This window comes from Cuculus canorus, chromosome 21 (assembly GCF_017976375.1).
Source record: "Cuculus canorus isolate bCucCan1 chromosome 21, bCucCan1.pri, whole genome shotgun sequence".
NCBI lineage: Eukaryota > Metazoa > Chordata > Aves > Cuculiformes > Cuculidae > Cuculus > Cuculus canorus.
Window position 1 is genome coordinate 6,660,113 of NC_071421.1, and position 24,554 is coordinate 6,684,666.

The 24,554-nt window shown below is 55.9% G+C and overlaps 1 protein-coding gene across 1 annotated transcript in view; it reads left to right on the forward strand.

Moving 5' to 3' along the window:
* Positions 1-24,554, forward strand: part of LOC128854225 (trichohyalin-like) — a 40,214-nt gene that overhangs the window by 7,190 nt on the left and 8,470 nt on the right. The window contains exons 3-12 of the mRNA XM_054085451.1: positions 1,204-1,299; positions 1,393-1,596; positions 16,038-16,133; positions 16,227-16,431; positions 18,216-18,299; positions 21,761-21,955; positions 22,745-22,960; positions 23,039-23,211; positions 23,541-23,747; positions 24,339-24,486. Of these exons, the coding sequence (XP_053941426.1) occupies positions 1,204-1,299; positions 1,393-1,596; positions 16,038-16,133; positions 16,227-16,431; positions 18,216-18,299; positions 21,761-21,955; positions 22,745-22,960; positions 23,039-23,211; positions 23,541-23,747; positions 24,339-24,486 (1,624 nt within the window). The remainder of the gene's footprint in view (positions 1-1,203; positions 1,300-1,392; positions 1,597-16,037; positions 16,134-16,226; positions 16,432-18,215; positions 18,300-21,760; positions 21,956-22,744; positions 22,961-23,038; positions 23,212-23,540; positions 23,748-24,338; positions 24,487-24,554) is intronic.

Consider the following 24,554-nt stretch of genomic DNA (forward strand, 5'->3'; position numbering starts at 1 on the left):
GCAAAGGGCTCACCAAACCCCTCTCCATCACCTTCCAGCAGCCCTGGCTGACTGGGGAAGTTCCACCTGACGGGAGGTTGGCAAATGTCTACCCATTTGCAAGAAGGATCTGAGGGAGGATCCAGGGAACTCCAGGCCTGTCAGTCCGACCTTGGTGCGGGGGAAGGTCACGCAGCAGGTCATCATCTCCCCAGGGCTCAGTCACGTTCTGCTCAATCTCCTTATCCATGATCTGGATGAGGGGGTTGAACAGACCCTTAGCGAGTTGGCAGATGACACCATGCTGGGAGGAAGTGTCGACCTGCCTGCGGGTAGGGAGGCTCTGCAGAGGGATCTGGACACGCTGGATCAATGGGCTGAGACCAACGGGATGAGGTTCAACGAGGCCAAGCGCCGAGTGCTTCACTTGGGACACAACGACCCCGTGCAGCGCTCCAGGCTTGGGGAAGGGTGGCTGGAAAGCTGCCTGGCAGAGAAGGACATTGAGGGTGTTGGTTGCGAGTGGCTTAAGATGAGCCAGCAGTGACCCAGGCGGCCAGAAGGCCACCAGCATCCTGGCTTGGATCAGAAACAGGGTGGCCAGCAAGAGCAGAGAAGGGATTGTGTCCCTGCACTCGGCATTGGTGAGGCTGCACTTGGAATCCTGGGTTCGGTATTGGGGTCCCTCACTACAAGAAGGACTGTGAGGGGCTCCAACATGTCTAGAGAGAGGAACAGAGCTGTGGAAGGGTCTGGCAAACAAGGGCTGCCAGTGACAAAGAGTCAGGCAGACTGGTAAAGTCTCTTTTGCTGCAAATCCTCGAGTTTCCCATTCAGAACTCATTGCCAGTGCCAGAGATGCTGGGAGCACTCACCACTTCCTGCCCCAGGGAATGCTGGGAGCTGTGGTCCCTTCCTGCCCCAGGGAATGCTGGGAGCTCTGGTTCCTCCTTGTGCTTCGAGTGGTGCTGGTGATTCTGGGATGGAGGTTTGTACACCCAAAGATTTGACACTAGAGTCTTCGCTGGGGGGTTCTATTCCAGCCACCAGGCAAACCAGACTTTTCCGTGGATAATTCCAAGGGCAGGGGGCTGGAAAACTCATTTCTATTCTGAGGTCAGGCCGGTGCCGGTCCTCTTCTGGCCATCCAAAAATCCTGCCCCACCTCCTGTATTGAGCTCATTTCCAAGGTCCTGTCAATTTGGGTTCTTTCCCTTTGAGCAGGCAGAAGGCGTCGGAGCTGCAACACCGATGGCCGGGCCAGATTCCTCCCGTTCCCCCCTCAGCCCCGGGAGTCCCCGACCATCGGAAAGTGCCAAGGTACAAATGTTGCTGAGGGGACGTGAGCGAGGGCTCAGTGTGTGTGAGTGCTTGTGTGAGGGTCTGGAAACCAACCCGAGCTTGTCTCAGCAGGAGAGCAAAGCTGAAAGGAAAGTGAGAAAGCTGGAAAAAGCCCTCAGTGCAAAGCTGTCTGCTATAGAGGAGATGGAAAGAGAATTGCGTCAGGCCCGAGGGCAGGCAAGGGAACTGCGGGAGCAAGTGGCCCAGCTCCGGAGGGAAAACCTCTCCCTCCGTCAGCAGCTGGTGGAGGTGCAGGAGATGGCCCAACATCGACTGGTGAGTGATGCCTTTCCGTGTGAGGGGGAAAGTGCAGAACAAGAGGTGAGGTTGGCACTGATGGAGGAGTGAAAGGAGCCATTCCCAAGGCCGTCTGGTGCTCCGAACAGCCAGCAGGGATGAGCTCTGTGTGTGTCCAGCAAGAGCAGGGGAGGGATTGTGTCCCTGTACTGGGCATTGGGGAGGCCGCGTCTGGAATCCTGGGTTCAGCTTTGGGGGCCCTCACTACAAGAAGGATTTTGAGGTGCTGGAACGCTTCCAGAGAGTGGAATGGGGCCTCCATCCCTGGAGGCGTTTCAAAGGCTGGTGGATGAGGTGCGTAGGGATCAGGTTTAGTAGCGGGCAGGTGCGGTTGGACTCGATGATCTCAAAGGTCTTTTCCAACCAATTCTATGATTCTTTGAACTGAAAGGGCAAATGAAGATTCTAGCTTCTGACCTTCCTGTCCGTACTCCTGTGCCCTTGTTTCCCCAAAGAAAAGTGGCAGAGCAGGAGGAAGACCTCAGTGAGGCTCTTAAAAAGCAGTTTATTGCGAAAGTAGCATTGTAAGGTTGCAGACGCACAGATGAGGATTTCAATCTGTCTTCCTGCTACCGAGTGGAGTCAGAGAAGACTGAGGCCAAAGCAGGCAGACTTTATCAGCCTGTCTCTAGATTGGAAGCTGTTCTTCTTCCAAGAGGAAAGAGAAGAGCAGAGTCTCAGAGCAACTCCGGGACATCTTTGTCTGTGGAAGCTGGGACCTTAACCACCAGTGGCAGTGGGTTTTGAGCCTGGAGGGTGCTTTCACCTTCTTTCTCGTCACTGCCTGCTCTCCTGGCTGGCAGGTCAGGTTAGGTTCCATTTGGATGAGCATTTAGCACTGCGTTCGGCTGTGGTTGTGGCTTTGGGGTTTTTCTCTTGGGCATCCAGTTGCCCTCGTTAGTGCTGCGGCTTTGCCTTGGCTGTGAGGAAGCCGGGCAGCTGCAAGCGGCTGCCACAAAGTGCTCTTATGCATGCGTTGGACCTGTGTGCATGGAATCCATGGCAGCTCTTCCTCCTCCTCCGTGTGGTGTCGGGGCTCTTAGATGCTGCCGGTATGGAGAAAGGGCAGGAGGAGCCGGGTTTGTGAGAGGGGTGGACATTGCCTTGTTCTCCCTCTTCCTTGAAGCTGCATCTTGTGCTTCAGACAGGGGCAGGCGCTGCGGCCAGAACCAAGAGGAGAGACGGCAGTAGCAGTACGAGGGCAGCTGCTCCAGCCAGAGCAGAAGGGAGCGACACCAGAAGGGCGAAACAGCAGGAGGAGAGAGATCGAGCTCTGGCAAATCAGATGGAGCAGATCTTGAGCATGCTGAAGCAGGTCACTGAGCAGCTGGGATCTGTGCAGGCTGAGCTCATAAGCTCCCAAGTAAGTCTCATGGAACGTAGACAGAAATCCAAAAAGTAAGCCCAACCATTTCCCTTCTTCCTCCCTGCCCTGTAATGGAATCTGGCCAGAACAGGAGCCCGGGAGACAAGAGGAACCTCTTCTGCTGCCGTTCTGGCAGTGCAGCTGCACTTGGTGTTTGCCATGGGAGGAGGGAAGGAGACTCCAGTCCTCAGCACCTTCTGGGAAAGCACCTTCAAAGCTACCACCTGGGTTGCTGGGAAGCTGGAGTAGCAGCACATTTGGGTGGCTCGGAAGTCTGTGTGCTGCAGTCCCAGAGGGCACGGTCACACCTGGGGAGCAGCTTTGTGCCCAGATGTGCCATGGCCGTTCTGGCAGCTCCCGCCATTTCCCACAGGAAGACTCTTGTGATTCTGACAGGAGACTGCACCGAGGTCCGTTGGGAGCAAGAGCTGGCACCATTGACAGGAGGAAAAAAATCTGAGCAAGAGCCACGGGAGCCAGGTAAGCAGCTGCAGGTGGGATTCTGCAAAGGGCAGCTGCGTTAGGGACTGCAGTTGGGATTTTGCCTGTGCCTGTGCCTTTGTTTCCCCTGGGGGCTTCAATCTCTCCAGGTCTTTCCCATGTCCGGTCACACTTGAGAGATGTCCATGGACTGGCGGGGTGGGGCTGCTGGACAAGCGATATCGGATCTCACTTTCTCTCTTCCAGGCACAGGTGAACGTGGAACTGCAGCTGCCGTGGGCTCTCCCTGGACTTGCTCAGCTCTTTCACAGAACGCACACAAAGTCCAGGATCCCCCTTTGGGCAGAACACCGCCCAAGATAAAACCTGTGAAGAAAATTATTAAGAGGGATTAAATTAGTGTAATTATCTCTTCTATATTGTTATAAAATATTATTATAATGTTGCACATGGTTATTAGATTTTAGCATTTATTGTGATAATTTTTGATAAAATTGTTATACAGAGACTGGAATTATTAAATTGTTAAACTCATGACAGGCTGTGGAAATTCCTTCTCTGGGCCAGTCTCCCGTGCTTTCCCATCGCTGTCCCTTACGGCGCCACCGCAGCCTGGGGCTCATAAGGTTTATCGGCTGTGGACAGCAAAGCCCTCAGACAACTGCCCTTCCCTGCCTCCCCTCTGATGGGGTCTCAGCGCCGCTGGAGGGGCTTTTCCAATGGAAACGATTCTGTGAGTGGGTGGGGTGGCATTGCCAGGTCGCTCAGCATCCCAGTGCTTCCTGAGGAAAATGGGGGAACTCGAGGGAGAACGGGAACCCCTTTCTTCCTGTTGGACAATGTGTGTTTGGATGTCTTGGTTAGAAAATGCCATTCTCTCTCTTTCTGTTCCCCTCCTGACTTACCCAGGCAGGGAGAAAACATGGGTAATGCAAAGCATCTCCGCTTCCGACTCCTCCAAGTGGGTGAGATGCAGCACCGTGATCCGAGGAATGTGCAGCGGTCCTGCAGGAGCAGGAGCGTGTGTGGACGGGAAAGGAGGGGTCTGAACATCGCGAGAAGGAAGGAGGGTGGATCTTGGGTGCTTCTTAACAGGGATGCAGACTCTATGAGGTGCTTGTGTGGCAGCAGAAGAAATCAGAAGCTGCTGCAGAAGCTGGTGCTCCCTAGGAGCCCTCTTGTGAATTCCTAGGGGAACGGGGCGCTGAAGGGTAAAGAGGCCTGGCGATGCTGCACTGCAATTAGATGCCAGTTGTGAGCTTGGCGTGCCTTGGTTTGTTGTGTGCAGCCTCTGGAAGTCCCTCCCCAGGCTTTAGAAAGCTCCTGGCCTGGTGGGCACAGAGGGAAATTCTCCTTTCTGCCTTTGCGAGTGTCCTTTTCATCCTTTGTTTCCCCTGGGGAGCTTCAATCTCTCCATCTCTTTCCCATGTCTGTTCACACATGAGAGCTATTCATGGACTGGTGGGACTGGGGCTGTTGGAGAACTGATATCGGCTCTCGCTTTCTCTGTCCCCGGCACTGGAGAAGGTGGGAACAGAGCTGCTGTGGATTCTCCAGCCCAGGACACGTCCAGCCCAGGACCAAACATCAATGATGTCCAGGATCCCCCTTCCCTCCCCGCCGGGCTTGCTGGGAGCTGTGGCTTGAACACAGACGTGGCTTCTCCTTTCCTGTGCGCACAGGAACCCTCAGGAGCGCAGACGGCCTCCAAGGCCAGCGAAGGTGGCCAGAGGGAAGGGCCCTGTGCGATGTCTCCGGTTCTGCACCCTTGGCTGAGCCTGAGCCCCGCTCCGGGGCTGCCCCGCTGCCCTGCTGGTGGCTCCTTGCGCGCTGGGCCCTGCGGGGCGAGGCTCGGGGGCCGTGTTATCACGCTCAGCTCCCAGTGCCAGAGGGAGCAGCCGTTCCTCGCTGCCCCCGGACGCTGCGGGGGCCTGGGGAGCAGGGGGCCGAGCCCAGCGGGCGGTCACTGGCCGCACCAAAGCTCAGCTGGAGAAGGTCACATCTCCTGGCGGCTGACGGTGGAGCCAATCCCAATTCACATCATTACTAACCATTGGGATAACGGGGAGGATCCCGCTCCTGGGGAGTCTCCTGGTGACACAAACTAGAGGGGGAGCTGCTGACCCGCTGCAGGGCCGGCCTTCTCTACAGGGTCCTGCAGCTGCTGGGGGGGCGCAGGGAGGGCGTGCAGAGCCATCCAGACCCTGACAGGACTCCTTCTGCCATCTCCGTTCCCCATGTGCCCCTCTGGGTCCCCACTGCATCTCCCAGAAGGGAAGAGCCCTTGTGTGCAGCCAGAGGACACGGAACGCTTTACCCCAGAGGGTCTCCACTGGGGACCCTCTTTCCATTCCCGAGTCCCAGCTCCCAGCCCACCCCCATCCGCTCTCTCCAGTGGGCGCTGGCAAGGGGGCTCCAAATCCGGAGCTCAGCCTCTGGCAGAGCGCTCGGCGCTCACCCCCTCAAGCCCACCAGGAACCCAAGCAAGCATCCGGCCCCTTGTGGGTGCCATTCCTCGGGCCTCAGCTTCATCCCAGCTGCCAACAGAGTCCAACCCTACGGCAAAGGCCCGGCCCCATCCCTTTAGAATGCCGACGGGCCCTTAGGGGGCAGCTCGGACACCCCAGTGCCTCTCCCTGCTGGCAATGGCGGCAACGCACAGGGAGGCCGAGCAGCAGCGCTGCCCGTGGATAAGGCCGTTTGCCCCGAGGCACAAAAGAACAGCTCGGGCATGAAAGCAGAGGGACAGGATGGAACGGCAGCCTCTGGCAGCCTCCGGCAGAGGTGGCTCCAGGGAAGCAGCAGCCTCGACCCCAAAGCTGCAGCAAGGAGGTGGCAGCCACCAGTGGGAGGGGGCTGCCCAGAGCTCCTGCGGCCGCATCCTGCTCCCCTGCAGGGAGGGCAGAGACCACGGATACAGGAGGCAGGACAGCATGGGTGCACGACTGCAGCTCCCAGACATCCAGCCGGAACAGGGCAGAAATAATTAGGGAAAGAGTGCGCCAATAGATATAAATATGTACTTCTTAGAAACGACACACAGGGCTGTGGTTTTTCCTCTCCTGGACAGGTCCATGGAGATGCCGGCCCTAGGAAGGAGTCCCAGGGGTCTGGGATCTCCCAAAGGCACAGCCAGGGCTCTGGACGTGCAGCGAGAGCACGGCAAAGGTCCAGGGCCCACCCAAATTCCCCTCGTGGGGTCAGGATGTCCCCAGAGTCCCCCCAACACCTTGGGGTGCACGGAAAGGCACATGCACGGGTGTAGGTGGACCAGGAGGAACACAGAGTAGTCCAGGCTGTCCCAAACACCAACCCCATCGGGAGTGGGAAGCAGGAGGAGAGCTGGGGTGTGGGTCAGGGCGCTGCAGCCCAGCGCTGGTGCGGGAGATGGGTTTGTTCTGGGAAGCTCTCTCAGATTCTCTGTTGGCTGCTGGAATGTCCCTACTGGGAAAGGGCTTTTAGGGAAAAGATGCAAACGCTGTGTGCGCAGCAATCTTTCCTGCAGAAAATCATCCGGGAGGCTCCGTGCTGCTTCCCCTGCTGTGCCCCTTCCACCACTGATTCCTGAAGCACCAACACTGGACACGATTTAGAAATCGCCTCTGGAAGTTCCTGTTCCTGGAGAGCCAGAGCCAGGGGCCGCATCCCTCGGCGACGGGGCCGCGTATACGCAGAGAGGTTCTGAGCATGTGGCCCCTCCATCCCGCCGGCCTCTGCCCCCAGTCCTGCTCCACCTCCAGTTCATGACATCATCAGCCGTTCATGACGTCACAGAGGGTTTCCAGAGCTGTGGCACCGGCGCAGACCCTGAACACACAGTGCGGGGTGGCACTGCTGGTGCTGAGTGGGTGCAGCGCTAGTGGTGCTGGTGGTTCTGGTGCTGCCAGTTGAGCTGGAAGTGGGGAAGCCGGTGGTGCAGGTTTCACCAGTGGACCTTAGACTGGTGAAGCTGGTGGTGCTCTTGCTTCCAGTGGATGTTGGACTGGTGAAGCTGGTGGCACTGGTGCAGCCAGTAGAGCTTGCAGGGGTGGTGCCTGAGGTGCTGGTGAAGCTGCTGCTGGTGGTGCAGTGGTGGCCCAGCCGTAGGCAGCTGCCCAGTCCCTGCTGTCCCTCGAGGCTCAGTTCCTCAGCTCCAAAAAGTCCTGCAGCCACCGCTCCTTGCGGAGAGGCGAGCCAAAGGCAGTTGCTTCAGGGCTCATTCCCAGAGAGCCATGAAGCGCATCAGGCATTTCCTGCGGGGCTGGTGGGTGCACGAGGGTTCCGTGTCCTCCAGGAGCTGCACTGTCCCAGAGGGACAGGACGAGCAGTGCCCTGCAGACACCAGAGGCACTTTGGCCCCAGAGCAGCCGCTGGGATGGAAGAGCTATGCTGACTGCCAGGACACAGCCAAGAGGTATCGGGTACCGAGCGCTGCTGGGAGGGCTGTGGGCTCTGTTCCTGCCCTGGGGCTCAGCTTTGTGCCGGGAGGTGTTCGTGCCCCACAGATGTCACTGTGGCAAGGGGGGATAATCCCGGGCCGTTCAGATGGTGACCGGCAGAGCTCCAACTGGTTGTGTTTCTGTCTCTCCAGGTGCAGCTGCAACGCATGCCATGTGGAGCCCAGGAAGCACGAGGACAAGGGAGAAGCTGCTCCCTGCCAGGCACACGGGGTGTCGGCATCCAATGCTCCCCACGGGGCAGGAGCTGCTGGAGTCAGGCAGAGTGCACACACTCTGTTGAGACCAGGTAGGACTCTGCTGCAGGGAGAAGGTGATGGGGAACAATAAGGTTGTCTACGGCAGCGTGATGATTCCGAAAGCGCGCTGGGCATCAAGGGGTTGAAGGAGCTCATTCTGCTTCCAACAATCTGTGGTTTCATGTAGGTGAGCTTGCTGACATCCTGGAGGAAGGAGCCATCCATGAGTCCTGGGCAGAGGAAGGAGCCGTCAAGGAGAGCCAGAGCTCTGGGTTGGAGGTTTGTACACCCAAAGATTTGACACTAGAGGTGCTGAGGGAACACCACCGAGAGCTTAGTGTTTGTGAGCGCTCATCTGAGGGGCTGGGAAACCAACCCAAGCTTGTCTCAGCAGGAGAGGAAAGGCAAAAGGAAACCAAGAAAGCTGAAGGAGAGAGTGGAGCAGCTGGAAAAAGCCCTTTGTGAAAAGACATCTGCTTTAGAGGAGGCAGAAAGAGAGCTCTGTCGGGCCACTAAGGAGGCAGAAGAGCTGCGTGCTCTACTGGTTAAGAAAGATGAAGAGAGAGAAGATGCCATCAAGGAGGCAGAAGGGCTGCGGGAGCAACTGGTCCAGATGGAGAGGGAATACATTTCCCTCTGTGATCAGCGGGTAGAGGTGAGGCTGCACTTTGCATCCTGAGTCTCTCACTACAAGAAGAACTTTGAGGGGCTGGAACACATCCAGAGAGGGGAATGGAGCTGGGGAAGGGTCTGGAGAACATGGGTCATGAGAGACGGCTGAGGGAACTGGGTTTGTTTAGCCTGGAGAAAAGAAGGCTGAGGGGAGACCTCATCACTATCTACAACTGCCTGAAAGATGGTCGTAGCGAGGTGGATGCTGGTCTCTTGCCATGAAAATTGACAGAGAGTAGAGAGAGAATTTAAACATGACTGAGAGCTCTGTGTGTGTGAGCGCTCATTTGAGGGTCTGCGATCTTTTTTCAGGAGGAGAACAAAGCTGAAGAGAAAGTGAGAAAGCTGAAAGAAGCCCTCAGTGTAAAAACATATGCTTTAGAGCAGATGGAAAGAGAACTCTGTCAGGCCCTAAGGGAGGCAGAGAAGCTGCAGGACCAACTGGCCCATCGCCAGAGGGAAAACCTTTCCCTCCGTGAGCAGCTGCTGGAGATGCAGAAGATTGCCCGAGATCCATTGGTGAGTGATGCCTTTCCATGCAAGGGGGACAGTGCAGAACAAGAGCACCGACTGAGAATGAGGGAAAGAAGACGTTCCCAAGACCGTCTGGTGCTTCTATCGGACAGCAGGGATGAGCTCTGTGTATGGCAGTGCATTCCTCACGTTGGTTCTGGGTTTTGCTGGGTTTGTTTTGGAAGGTTCTGCAAGTCTCGAGTCACCCTTAGAGTCCCAGGGGTGTAGAGAATGCTTTGGCATGCTTTGATCTTCATGTGTAGGGTAGCAAAACAGTGTAAATCTGATGCCCAGTGGGGCTCTCAGATATTGTTGGATCAATGATCCCAAAGGTCGTTTCCAACCAATTATACCATTCTTTGAGCTGAAGATTTTACACTAGAGAGTTACACTCTTCACTGGAGGGTTCTATTCGACCCGCAAGGGAAAACAGACTTTTCCATTAATACTTCTAAACACAGGGGGCTGGAAAACTCGTTTCTCCTCTGAGGTCAGGCTGGTGCCAGTCCTCTTCTGGCCAGCCAAAAAGCTGTCCCACCTCCTGTTTTGAGCTCATTTTCTAGGTACTGTCAACTGAGATTCTTTCACTTTGAACAGGTGGAAGATGTCAGAGCTCCAAAACCCATAGCTGAACCAGATTTCTCCCCTTCCCGCATCTGCCCGTTGATTCACTGGACATTAGAAAGCACCAAGGTGCAAACGGTGCTGAGAATACAGACTGAGACCTCAGTGTTTGTCAGGGCTCGTCTGAGGGTCTGGAAACCAAACTAATCTTGTCTCAGCAGGAGAACAAAGCTGAAAGGAAAGTGAGAAAGCTGAAAGGAGCCCTCAGTGTAAAAACATCTGGTTTAGTGGAGATGGAAGGAGAACTCCGTCAGGCCCGAGGGCAGACAGAGGAGCTGCAGGAGCTACTGGCCCAGATCCAGAGGGAAAAAGTTTCCCTCCATGAGCAGCTACTGAAGGTGCAGAAGATTGCCCGAGATCCATTGGTAAGTGATGCCTTTCCATGCAAGAGGGACAGTGCAGAACAAGAGCACCGACTGAGAATGAGGGAAAGAAGCCGTTCCCAAGGCCGTCTGGTCCTTCTAACGGCCAGCAGGGATGAGCTCTGTCTGTGGGAGTCCATTCCTCACGTTGGTTCTGGGTTTTGCTTGGTTTGTTGTGGAAGGTTCTGGAAGTCTCGAGACACCCTTAGAGTCACAGGGGTATAGAGAACGCTCCAGCATGCGTTGGCCTTTATGTGTGCGGCAGCAGAAGAGCGTAAAGGCTGATGCCCAGAGGGGCTCTAGGAAGCGGCTCATCCCTTGGGCAAAGGGCTCACCAAACCCCTCTCCATCACCTTCCAGCAGCCCTGGCTGACTGGGGAAGTTCCACCTGACTGGAGGTTGGCAAATGTCTACCCATTTGCAAGAAGAATCTGAGGGAGGATCCAGGGAACTCCAGGCCTGTCAGTCCGACCTTGGTGCCGGGGAAGGTCACGCAGCAGGTCATCATCTCCCCAGGGCTCAGTCACGTTCTGCTCAATCTCCTTATCCATGATCTGGATGAGGGGGTTGAACGGACCCTTAGCAAGTTGGCAGATGACACCAAGCTGGGAGGAAGTGTCGACCTGCCTGCGGGTAGGGAGGCTCTGCAGAGGGATCTGGACACGCTGGATCAATGGGCTGAGACCAACGGGATGAGGTTCAACGAGGCCAAGCGCCGAGTGCTTCACCTGGGACACAACGACCCCGTGCAGCGCTCCAGGCTTGGGGAAGGGTGGCTGGAAAGCTGCCTGGCAGAGAAGGACATTGAGGGTGTTGGTTGTGAGTGGCTTAAGATGAGCCAGCAGTGACCCAGGTGGAAAAAGGCCACCAGCATCCTGGCTTGGATCAGAAACAGGGTGGCCAGCAAGAGCAGAGAAGGGATTGTGTCCCTGCACGCGGCATTGGTGAGGCTGCACTTGGAATCCTGGGTTCGGTATTGGGGTCCCTCACTACAAGAAGGACTTTGAGTTGCTGGAGCTCATCCAGAGGCTGCCCAGGGTGGTGGTGGAGTCACAGTCACTGGAGGCTTTTAAAATGCCTGGTGGATGGGGTGCTTAGGGATCTGGTTTAGTAGTGGACGGGTGCAGTTGGACTCAAAGGTCTCAAAGGTCTTTTCCAACCGATTCTATGATTCTTTGATCTGGAAGGGCAAATTCAGATTTTTAGCTTCTGACCTTCCTGTCCATATTCCTGTGACCTTGTTTCCCCAGAGAAAAGTGGCAGAGCTGGAGGGAGAGATCAGGGATGCTGCTGAAAAGCAGCTCAATGCAGAAATGTGGCAGAAAGTTTCCAGTGAAAATTATGATTTTCTGAAGAGAGCTTTGCCTTGGCTGTGAGGAAGCCGGGCAGCTGCAAACGGCTGCCACAAAGTGTTCCTAAACGTGTGTGGGACCTGTGTGCATGGAATCCATGCCTCCTTTTACTCCTCCTCCGTGTGGTGTCGGGGCTCTTAGATGCTGCCGGTATGGAGAAAGGGCAGGAGGAGCAGGGTTTGTGAGAGGGGTGGACATTGCCTTGTTCTCCCTCTTCCTTGAAGTTGCATCTTGTTCTTCAGTTAGGGACAGCCACACTGGCCACAACCGATGTAAAAATCACCAGTAACACTACTCGGATAAAGCAGCTGGAGCAGAGAATTATAGCTCTGGAATTTGGCGATGGAGAAAGCCCTGAGCATGAAGGAGCAGAGTGCCCTGCAGCTGGACTCTGCAGGCTGAGCTCAAAAGCTCCCAAGAGCGTAACGAGTTTGCCATGATAATTAATAGAGAGTAGAGAGGGAATTTAAACATGACCGAGAGCTGTGTGTGCGTGTGTGCTCATTTGAGGGTCTGGAAACCAACCCGATCTTGTCTCAGCAGGAGAAGAAAGCTGAAGAGAAAGTGAGAAAGCTGAAAGAAGCCCTCAGTGTAAAAAGATATGCTTTAGAGCAGATGGAAAGAGAACTCCGTCAGGCCCTAAGGCAGGCAGAGAAGCTGCAGGACCTACTGGCCCATCGCCAGAGGGAAAACCTTTCCCTCCGTGAGCAGCTGCTGGAGGTGCAGAAGATTGACCAAGATCCATTGGTGAGTGATGCCTTTCCATGCAAGGGGGACAGTGCAGAACAAGAGCACCGACTGAGAATGAGGGAAAGAAGCCGTTCCCAAGACCGTCTGGTGATTCTATCGGACAGCAGGGATGAGCTCCGTGTATGGCAGTGCATTCCGGGTTTGTGAGAGGGGTGGACATTGCCTTGTTCTCCCTCTTCCTTGAAGCTGCATCTTGTGCTTCAGACAGGGGCAGACGCTGCGGCCGGAACCAAGAGGAGACACAGCAGTAGCAGTACGAGGGCAGCTGCTCCAGCCAGAGCAAGAAGGGAGAAACAGCTGAAGGAGAGAGATCGAGCTCTGGCAATTGAGATGGAGCAGATTTTGAGCACGCTGAAGCAGGTCACTGAGCAGCTGGGATCTGTGCAGGCTGAGCTCAAAAGCTCCCAAGTAAGTCTCATGGAACATAGACAGAAATCCAAAAAGTAAGCCCAACCATTTCCCTTCTTCCTCCCTGCCCTGTAATGGAATCTGGCCAGAACAGGAGCCCAGGAGACAAGAGGAACCTCTTCTGCTGCCGTTCTGGCAGTGCAGCTGCACTTGGTGTTTGCCATGGGAGGAGGGAAGGAGACTCCAGTCCTCAGCACCTTCTGGGAAAGCACCTTCAAAGCTACCACCTGGGTTGCTGGGAAGCTGGAGTAGCAGCACATTTGGGTGGCTCGGAAGTCCACATTTGGGTGTGCTGCAGTCCCAGAGGGCACGGTCACACCTGGGGAGCAGCTTTGTGCCCAGATGTGCCATGGCCGTTCTGGCAGCTCCTGCCATTTCCCACAGGACACCTGCTACGCTGGCAGCTCACAGAGAGGAGAGCTCATAGGAGCGGCCGCTCGGACACAGGGCACCAGGGAAGGAGTCTGAGCCACGGGAGCCAGGTAAGCAGCTGCAGGTGGGATTCTGCAAAGGGCAGCTGCGTTAGGGACTGCAGTTGGGATTTGCCTGTGCTACTCAAAGAGTGGCCATGTGGAACCAGGAGAAAGATGATCCAGGCTTCTCCTGCAGAGCACCAGGCCGGTCCAATTAGTTGCTAACCCAAAAGAGGAGCCACTTCTCCCTGGCAGAACTGATCCCGTCCCGTGCCCAGTGTTCCTCCGGAGCCCCGAGGTGCAATAGCGCTGATTGTCTTGGGAGGCTCTGTCTGCCCAAGGTGGTGTCGGGAGTGAGTGCTGTGGCAGGACAAGTTCTCTCTGTCTCCAGCAAGGAACGAAAGATCTTTGCTTCTTCCATCGCATGCATCCCTTTCATCCTTTGTTTCCCCTGGGGGGCTTCAATATGTCCAGGTCTTTCCCGTGTCCGGTCACACTTGAGAGCTGTCCTTGTACTGGTGGGGTGGGGCTGCTGGAAAACTACATCGGATCTCGCTTTCTCTCTTCCAGGCACAGGTGAACGTGGAACCACAGCTGCCGTGGACTCTCCCTGGACGCCCTCAGCTCTCTCATAGAATGCACATGAAGTGGAGGATCCCCCTTTGGGGGATAGACGGCCCAAGATAAAACTTGCGAAGAAGAATTATTAAGAGGGATTTAATTATCTATTCTACATTTTTAGAAAATGTTATTACAGTGTTGCATAGGATTATTAGATTTTAGCATCTATTGTTAAAGACAAACCATTAGAGATTGTTTCAGATAAAATTGTTATACGAGATAAGAATTATTAAATTATTAAACACATGACAGGCTGTGGAAATTCCTTCTCTGCGCCAATCTCCCGTGCTTTCCCATCGCTGTCCCTTAGGGACTTGTTTAGCTCTTTTGCCAAAGAGACATGAAGTCCAGGATCCCCTTCCAGGGACACTGCGCCCCAGCACAATGCTTTGAAGAAGAGTGATTGAAGTGGCAGGAACCACTCAGCAAAGGCTGTGACAATGCCGTTCCTGCTCCCTTCTCCGTGCTTTGCCATCACTGTCCCTGCTGCAGCCACCCCAGCCTGGGAGCCCACAGGGATCCGTGCCTGGGGACAGCAAAGCCCTCAGAGCACTCCCCTTCCCGGGCTCCCCCAGGGACTCTGCTGGATGGGCTGCCGGGCCAGGGAGTCGGGGGGGATCCCAGCCCAGAGCTGCTCCCTCCTGCTGGGCCGGGAGCTGGAGGATTGGGCTGGGTGTGCGGCCACAGGGAGCGGAAGGAAAAGACCCGGGCTGGGCTGGAGAGTGGAGAGAGAGGGGCCAGCACGGGGGGAGCTGGGGTCCCTGCCTCGCCCGGGGTCACTGGGAGCTCTGGTCCCTCCCTTGCTCTGTGATAATAAAGCTGAATGCGAGAATAAAGGTAAATTTGTGGAGAAATGGGACAGACTCCTCCTCCCCACAAGGAGGGGGACAATCGAGTCACCCTTAGAGTCACAGGGCTATAGAGAACGCTCCAGCATGCGTTGGCCTTTATGTGTGCGGCAGCAGAAGAGCGTAAAGGCTGATGCCCAGAGGGGCTCTAGGAAGCGGCTCATCCCTTGGGCAAAGGGCTCACCAAACCCCTCTCCATCACCTTCCAGCAGTCCTGGCTGACTGGGGAAGTTCCACCTGACTGGAGGTTGGCAAATGTCTACCCATTTGCAAGAAGGATCTGAGGGAGGATCCAGGGAACTCCAGGCCTGTCAGTCCGACCTTGGTGCCGGGGAAGGTCACGCAGCAGGTCATCATCTCCCCAGGGCTCAGTCACGTTCTGCTCAATCTCCTTATCCATGATCTGGATGAGGGGGTTGAATGGACCCTTAGCGAGTTGGCAGATGACACCATGCTGGGAGGAAGTGTCGACCTGCCTGCGGGTAGGGAGGCTCTGCAGAGGGATCTGGACACGCTGGATCAATGGGCTGAGACCAACGGGATGAGGTTCAACGAGGCCAAGCGCCGAGTGCTTCACTTGGGACACAACGACCCCGTGCAGCGCTCCAGGCTTGGGGAAGGGTGGCTGGAAAGCTGCCTGGCAGAGAAGGACATTGAGGGTGTTGGTTGCGAGTGGCTTAAGATGAGCCAGCAGTGACCCAGGCGGCCAGAAGGCCACCAGCATCCTGGCTTGGATCAGAAACAGGGTGGCCAGCAAGAGCAGAGAAGGGATTGTGTCCCTGCACTCGGCATTGGTGAGGCTGCACCTGGAATCCCGGGTTCGATTTTGGGGTCCCTCACTACAAGAAGGACTGTGAGGGGCTCCAACATGTCTAGAGAGAGGAACAGAGCTGTGGAAGGGTCTGGCAAACAAGGGGCTGCCAGTGACAAAGAGTCAGGCAGACTGGTAAAGTCTCTTTTGCTGCAAATCCTCGAGTTTCCCATTCAGAACTCATTGCCAGTGCCAGAAATGCTGGGAGCACTCACCACTTCCTGCCCCAGGGAATGCTGGGAGCTGTGGTCCCTTCCTGCCCCAGGGAATGCTGGGAGCTCTGGTTCCTCCTTGTGCTTCGAGTGGTGCTGGTGATTCTGGGATGGAGGTTTGTACACCCAAAGATTTGACACTAGAGTCTTCGCTGGGGGGTTCTATTCCAGCCACAGGGCAAACCAGACTTTTCCGTGGATAATTCCAAGGGCAGGGGGCTGGAAAACTCATTTCTATTCTGAGGTCAGGCCGGTGCCGGTCCTCTTCTGGCCATCCAAAAATCCTGCCCCACCTCCTGTATTGAGCTCATTTCCAAGGTCCTGTCAATTTGGGTTCTTTCCCTTTGAGCAGGCAGAAGGCGTCGGAGCTGCAACACCGATGGCCGGGCCAGATTCCTCCCGTTCCCCCCTCAGCCCCGGGAGTCCCCGACCATCGGAAAGTGCCAAGGTACAAATGTTGCTGAGGGGACGTGAGCGAGGGCTCAGTGTGTGTGAGTGCTTGTGTGAGGGTCTGGAAACCAACCCGAGCTTGTCTCAGCAGGAGAGCAAAGCTGAAAGGAAAGTGAGAAAGCTGGAAAAAGCCCTCAGTGCAAAGCTGTCTCTATCAGAGGAGATGGAAAGAGAATTGCGTCAGGCCCGAGGGCAGGCAAGGGAACTGCGGGAGCAAGTGGCCCAGCTCCGGAGGGAAAACCTCTCCCTCCGTCAGCAGCTGGTGGAGGTGCAGGAGATGGCCCAACATCGGACTGGTGAGTGATGCCTTTCCGTGTGAGGGGGAAAGTGCAGAACAAGAGGTGAGGTTGGCACTGATGGAGGAGTGAAAGGAGCCATTCCCAAGGCCGTCTGGTGCTCCGAACAGCCAGCAGGGATGAGCTCTGTGTGTGTCCAGCAAGAGCAGGGGAGGGATTGTGTCCCTGTACTGGGCATTGGGGAGGCCGCGTCTGGAATCCTGGGTTCAGCTTTGGGGGCCCTCACTACAAGAAGGATTTTGAGGTGCTGGAACGCTTCCAGAGAGGGGAATGGGGCCTCCATCCCTGGAAGGCGTTTCAAAGGCTGGTGGATGAGGTGCGTAGGGATCAGGTTTAGTAGCGGGCAGGTGCGGTTGGACTCGATGATCTCAAAGGTCTTTTCCAACCAATTCTATGATTCTTTGAACTGAAAGGGCAAATGCAGATTCTAGCTTCTGACCTTCCTGTCCGTACTCCTGTGCCCTTGTTTCCCCAGAGAAAAGTGGCAGAGCAGGAGGAAGACCTCAGTGAGGCTCTTAAAAAGCAGTTTATTGCGAAAGTAGCATTGTAAGGTTGCAGACGCACAGATGAGGATTTCAATCTGTCTTCCTGCTACCGAGTGGAGTCAGAGAAGACTGAGGCCAAAGCAGGCAGACTTTATCAGCCTGTCTCTAGATTGGAAGCTGTTCTTCTTCCAAGAGGAAAGAGAAGAGCAGAGTCTCAGAGCAACTCCGGGACATCTTTGTCTGTGGAAGCTGGGACCTTAACCACCAGTGGCAGTGGTTTTTGAGCCTGGAGGGTGCTTTCACCTTCTTTCTCGTCACTGCCTGCTCTCCTGGCTGGCAGGTCAGGTTAGGTTCCATTTGGATGAGCATTTAGCACTGCGTTCGGCTGTGGTTGTGGCTTTGGGGGTTTTGTCTTGGGCATCCAGTTGCCCTCGTTAGTGCTGCGGCTTTGCCTTGGCTGTGAGGAAGCCGGGCAGCTGCAAGCGGCTGCCACAAAGTGCTCTTATGCATGCGTTGGACCTGTGTGCATGGAATCCATGGCAGCTCTTCCTCCTCCTCCGTGTGGTGTCGGGGCTCTTAGATGCTGCCGATATGGAGAAAGGGCAGGAGGAGCCGGGTTTGTGAGAGGGGTGGACATTGCCTTGTTCTCCCTCTTCCTTGAAGCTGCATCTTGTGCTTCAGACAGGGGCAGGCGCTGCGGCCGGAACCAAGAGGAGAGACGGCAGTAGCAGTACGAGGGCAGCTGCTCCAGCCAGAGCAGAAGGGAGCGACACCGGAAGGGCGAAACAGCAGGAGGAGAGAGATCGAGCTCTGGCAAATCAGATGGAGCAGATCTTGAGCATGCTGAAGCAGGTCACTGAGCAGCTGGGATCTGTGCAGGCTGAGCTCAAAAGCTCCCAAGTAAGTCTCATGGAACGTAGACAGAAATCCAAAAAGTAAGCCCAACCATTTCCCTTCTTCCTCCCTGCCCTGTAATGGAATCTGGCCAGAACAGGAGCCCGGGAGACAAGAGGAACCTCTTCTGCTGCCGTTCTGGCAGTGCAGCTGCACTTGGTGTTTGCCATGGGAGGAGGGAAGGAGACTCCAGTCCTCAGCACCTTCTGGGAAAGCACCTTCAAAGCTACCACCTGGGTTGCTGGGAAGCTGGAGTAGCAGCACATTTGGGTGGCTCGGAAGTCTGTGTGCTGCAGTCCCAGAGGGCACGGTCACACCTGGGGAGCAGCTTTGTGCCCAGATGTGCCATGGCCGTTCTGGCAGCTCCCGCCATTTCCCACAGGAAGACTCTTGTGATTCTGACAGGAGACTGCACCGAGGTCCGTTGGGAGCAAGAGCTGGCACCATTGACAGGAGGAAAAAAATCTGAGCAAGAGCCACGGGAGCCAGGTAAGCAGCTGCAGGTGGGATTCTGCAAAGGGCAGCTGCGTTAGGGACTGCAGTTGGGATTTTGCCTGTGCCTGTGCCTTTGTTTCCCCTGGGGGCTTCAATCTCTCCAGGTCTTTCCCATGTCCGGTCACACTTGAGAGATGTCCATGGACTGGCGGGGTGGGGCTGCTGGACAAGCGATATCGGATCTCACTTTCTCTCTTCCAGGCACAGGTGAACGTGGAACTGCAGCTGCCGTGGGCTCTCCCTGGACTTGCTCAGCTCTTTCACAGAACGCACACAAAGTCCAGGATCCCCCTTTGGGCAGAACACCGCCCAAGATAAAACCTGTGAAGAAAATTATTAAGAGGGATTAAATTAGTGTAATTATCTCTTCTATATTGTTATAAAATATTATTATAATGTTGCACATGGTTATTAGATTTTAGCATTTATTGTGATAATTTTTGATAAAATTGTTATACAGAGACTGGAATTATTAAATTGTTAAACTCATGACAGGCTGTGGAAATTCCTTCTCTGGGCCAGTCTCCCGTGCTTTCCCATCGCTGTCCCTTACGGCGCCACCGCAGCCTGGGGCTCATAAGGTTTATCGGCTGTGGACAGCAAAGCCCTCAGACAACTGCCCTTCCCTGCCTCCCCTCTGATGGGGTCTCAGCGCCGCTGGAGGGGCTTTTCCAATGGAAACGATTCTGTGAGTGGGTGGGGTGGCATTGCCAGGTCGCTCAGCATCCCAGTGCTTCCTGAGGAAAATGGGGGAACTCGAGGGAGAACGGGAACCCCTTTCTTCCTGTTGGACAATGTGTGTTTGGATGTCTTGGTTAGAAAATGCCATTCTCTCTCTTTCTGTTCCCCTCCTGACTTACCCAGGCAGGGAGAAAACATGGGTAATGCAAAGCATCTCCGCTTCCGACTCCTCCAAGTGGGTGAGATGCAGCACCGTGATCCGAGGAATGTGCAGCGGTCCTGCAGGAGCAGGAGCGTGTGTGGACGGGAAAGGAGGGGTCTGAACATCGCGAGAAGGAAGGAGGGTGGATCTTGGGTGCTTCTTAACAGGGATGCAGACTCTATGAGGTGCTTGTGTGGCAGCAGAAGAAATGAGAAGCTGCTGGAGAAGCTGGTGCTCCATAGGAGCCCACTTGTGAATTCCTAGGGGAACGGGGCGCTGAAGGGCAAAGAGGCCTGGCGATGCTGCACTGCAATTAGATGCCAGTTGTGAGCTTGGCGTGCCTTGGTTTGTTGTGTGCAGCCTCTGGAAGTCCCTCCCCAGGCTTTAGAAAGCTCCTGGCCTGGTGGGCACAGAGGGAAATTCTCCTTTCTGCCTTTGCGAGTGTCCTTTTCATCCTTTGTTTCCCCTGGGGAGCTTCAATCTCTCCATCTCTTTCCCATGTCTGTTCACACATGAGAGCTATTCATGGACTGGTGGGACTGGGGCTGTTGGAGAACTGATATCGGCTCTCGCTTTTTCTGTCCCCGGCACTGGAGAAGGTGGGAACAGAGCTGCTGTGGATTCTCCAGCCCAGGACACGTCCAGCCCAGGACCAAACATCAATGATGTCCAGGATCCCCCTTCCCTCCCCGCCGGGCTTGCTGGGAGCTGTGGCTTGAACACAGACGTGGCTTCTCCTTTCCTGTGCACACAGGAACCCTCAGGAGCGCAGACGGCCTCCAAGGCCAGGGAAGGTGGTCAGAGGGAAGGGCCCTGTGCGATGTCTCCGGTTCTGCACCCTTGGCTGAGCCTGAGCCCGCTCCGGGGCTGCCCCGCTGCCCTGCTGGTGGCCTCCTTGCGCGCTGGGCCCTGCGGGGCGAGGCTCAGGGGGCCGTGTTATCACGCTCAGCTCCCAGTGCCAGAGGGAGCAGCCGTTCCTCGCTGCCCCCGGACGCTGCGGGGGCCTGGGGAGCAGGGGGCCGAGCCCAGCGGGCGGTCACTGGCCGCACCAAAGCTCAGCTGGAGAAGGTCACATCTCCTGGCGGCTGACGGTGGAGCCAATCCCAATTCACATCATTACTAACCATTGGGATAACGGGGAGGATCCCGCTCCTGGGGAGTCTCCTGGTGACACAAACTAGAGGGGGAGCTGCTGACCCGCTGCAGGGCCGGCCTTCTCTACAGGGTCCTGCAGCTGCTGGGGGGGCGCAGGGAGGGCGTGCAGAGCCATCCAGACCCTGACAGGACTCCTTCTGCCATCTCCGTTCCCCATGTGCCCCTCTGGGTCCCCACTGCATCTCCCAGGAGGGAAGAGCCCTTGTGTGCAGCCAGAGGACACGGAACGCTTTACCCCAGAGGGTCTCCACTGGGGACCCTCTTTCCATTCCCGAGTCCCAGCTCCCAGCCCACCCCCATCCGCTCTCTCCAGTGGGCGCTGGCAAGGGGGCTCCAAATCCGGAGCTCAGCCTCTGGCAGAGTGCTCGGCGCTCACCCCCTCAAGCCCACCAGGAACCCAAGCAAGCATCCGGCCCCTTGTGGGTGCCATTCCTCGGGCCTCAAGCTTCATCCCAGCTGCCAACAGAGTCCAACCCTACGGCAAAGGCCCAGCCCGATCCCTTTAGAATGCCGACGGGCCCTTAGGGGGCAGCTCGGACACCCCAGTGCCTCTCCCTGCTGGCAATGGCGGCAACGCACAGGGAGGCCGAGCAGCAGCGCTGCCCGTGGATAAGGCCGTTTGCCCCGAGGCACAAAAGAACAGCCCGGGCATGAAAGCAGAGGGACAGGATGGAACGGCAGCCTCTGGCAGCCTCCGGCAGAGGTGGCTCCAGGGAAGCAGCAGCCTCGACCCCAAAGCTGCAGCAAGGAGGTGGCAGCCACCAGTGGGAGGGGGCTGCCCAGAGCTCCTGCAGCCGCATCCTGCTCCCCTGCAGGGAGGGCAGAGACCACGGATACAGGAGGCAGGACAGCATGGGTGCACGACTGCAGCTCCCAGACATCCAGCCGGAACAGGGCAGAAATAATTAGGGAAAGAGTGCGCCAATAGATATAAATATGTACTTCTTAAAAACGACACACAGGGCTGTGGGGTTTCCTCTCCTGGACAGGTCCATGGAGATGCCGGCCCTAGGAAGGAGTCCCAGGGGTCTGGGATCTCCCAAAGGCACAGCCAGGGCTCTGGACATGCAGCAAGAGCACGGCAAAGGTCCAGGGCCCACCCAAATTCCCCTCGTGGGGTCAGGATGTCCCCAGAGTCCCCCCAACACCTTGGAGTGCACGGAAAGGCACATGCACGGGTGTAGGTGTACCAGGAGGAACACAGAGTAGTCCAGGCTGTCCCAAACACCAACCCCATGGGGAGTGGGAAGCAGGAGGGGAGCTGGGGTGTGGGTCAGGGCGCTGCAGCCCAGCGCTGGTGCGGGAGATGGGTTTGTTCTGCGAAGCTCTCTCAGATTCTCTGTTGGCTGCTGGAATGTCCCTACTGGGAAAGGGCTTTTAGGGAAAAGATGCAAACACTGTGTTCTGGTGCCGCCAGTTGAGCTGGAAGTGGGGAAGCCGGTGGTGCAGGTTTCACCAGTGGACCTTAGACTGGTGAAGCTGGTGGTGCTCTTGCTTCCAGTGGATGTTGGACTGGTGAAGCTGGTGGCACTGGTGCAGCCAGTAGAGCTTGCAGTGGTGGTGCCTGAGGTGGTGGTGAAGCTGCTGCTGGTGGTGCAGTGGTGGCCCAGCCGTAGGCAGCTGCCCAGTCCCTGCTGTCCCTCGAGGCTCAGTTCCTCAGCTCCAAAAAGTCCTGCAGCCACCGCTCCTTGCGGAGAGGCGAGCCGAAGGCAGTTGCTTCAGGGCTCATTCCCAGAGAGCCATGAAGCGGATCAGGCATTTCCTGCGGGGCTGGTGGGTGCACGAGGGTTCCGTGTCTTCCAGGAGCTGCACTTGTCACCACTGCACAAAGGGACAGGACGAGCACCACCGTGCGGACGTCAGAGGCGCTTTGGCCCCGGAGAAGCTGCTGGGATGGCAGCGCTACACTGACTGCCGGGACACAGCCAAGAGGTATCGGGTACCGAGCGCTGCTGGGAGGGCTGTGGGCTCTGTTCCTGCCCTGGGGCTCAGCTTTGTGCCGGGAGGTGTTCCTGCCCCACAAAGGTCACTGTGGCAAGGGGGGATAATCCCAGGCCGTTCGGATGGTGACCGGCAGAGCTCCAACTGGTTGTGTTTCTGTCTCTCCAGGTGCAGCTGCAACGCATGCCATGTGGAGCCCAGGAAGCACGAGGACAAGGGAGAAGCTGCTCCCTGCCGGGCACACGGGGTGTCGGCATCCAATGCTCCCCACGGGGCAGGAGCTGCTGGAGTCAGGCGGCGGACACACCCTCTGTGGAGACAAGGTAGGACTCTGCTGCAGGGAGAAGGCGATGGGGAACAATAAGGTTGTCTACGGCAGCGTGATGATTCCGAAAGCGTGCTGGGCATCAAGGGGTTGAAGGAGCTCATTCTGCTTCCAACAATCTGTGGTTTCATGTAGGTGAGCTCGCCGACATCCTGGAGGAAGGAGCCATTCATGAGTCCTGGGCAGAGGAAGGAGCCATCAAGGAGAGCCAGAGCTCTGGGTTGGAGGTTTGTACACCCAAAGATTTCACACTAGAGGAGCTGAGGGAACACGACCGAGAGCTTAGTGTTTGTGAGCGCTCATCTGAGGGGCTGGAAACCAACCCAAGCTTGTCTCAGCAGGAGAGCAAAGGCAAAAGGAAACCAAGAAAGCTGAAGGAGAGAGTGGAGCAGCTGGAAAAAGCCCTTTGTGAAAAGACATTTGCTTTAGAGGAGGCAGAAAGAGAGCTCTGTCGGGCCACTAAGGAGGCAGAAGAGCTGCGTGCTCTACTGGTTAAGAAAGATGAAGAGATAGAAGATGCCATCAAGGAGGCAGAAGGGCTGCGGGAGCAACTGGTCCAGATGGAGAGGGAATACATTTCCCTCTGTGATCAGCGGGTAGAGGTGAGGCTGCACTTTGCATCCTGAGTCTGTCACTACAAGAAGAACTTTGAAGGGCTGGAACACATCCAGAGAGGGGAATGGAGCTGGGGAAGGGTCTGGAGAACAAGGGTCATGAGAGACGGCTGAGGGAACTGGGTTTGTTTAGCCTGGAGAAAAGAAGGCTGAGGGGAGACCTCATCACTATCTACAACTGCCTGAAAGATGGTCGTAGCGAGGTGGATGCTGGTCTCTTGCCAGGATGATTAACAGAGAGTAGAGAGAGAATTTAAACATGACCGAGAGCTCTGTGTGTGAGAGCGCTCATTTGAGGGTCTGCGATCTTTTTTCAGGAGGAGAACAAAGCTGAAGAGAAAGTGAGAAAGCTGAAAGAAGCCCTCAGTGTAAAAACATATACTTTAGAGCAGATGGAAAGAGAACTCTGTCAGGCCCTAAGGCAGGCAGAGAAGCTGCAGGACCAACTGGCCCATCGCCAGAGGGAAAACCTTTCCCTCCGTGAGCAGCTGCTGGAGATGCAGAAGATTGCCCGAGATCCATTGGTGAGTGATGCCTTTCCATGCAAGGGGGACAGTGCAGAACAAGAGCACCGACTGAGAATGAGGGAAAGAAGCCGTTCCCAAGGCCGTCTGGTGCTTCTAACGGCCAGCAGGGATGAGCTCTGTGTATGGCAGTGCATTCCTCACGTTGGTTCTGGGTTTTGCTGGGTTTGTTGTGGAAGGTTCTGCAAGTCTCGAGTCACCCTTAGAGTCCCAGGGGTGTAGAGAATGCTTTGGCATGCTTTGATCTTCATGTGTAGGGTAGCAAAACAGTGTAAATCTGATGCCCAGTGGGGCTCTCAGATATTGTTGGATCAATGATCCCAAAGGTCGTTTCCAACCAATTATACAATTCTTTGAGCTGAAGATTTTACACTAGAGAGTTACACTCTTCACTGGAGGGTTCTATTCGACCCGCAAGGGAAAACAGACTTTTCCATTAATACTTCTAAACACAGGGGGCTGGAAAACTCGTTTCTCCTCTGAGGTCAGGCTGGTGCCAGTCCTCTTCTGGCCAGCCAAAAAGCAGCCCCACCTCCTGTTTTGAGCTCATTTTCTAGGTACTGTCAACTGAGATTCTTTCACTTTGAACAGGTGGAAGATGTCAGAGCTCCAAAACCCACAGCTGAACCAGATTTCTCCCCTTCCCGCATCTGCCCGTTGATTCACTGGACATCAGAAAGCGCCAAGGTACAAACGGTGCTGAGAATACAGACTGAGACCTCAGTGTTTGTCAGGGCTCGTCTGAGGGTCTGGAAACCAAACTAATCTTGTCTCAGCAGGAGAACAAAGCTGAAAGGAAAGTGAGAA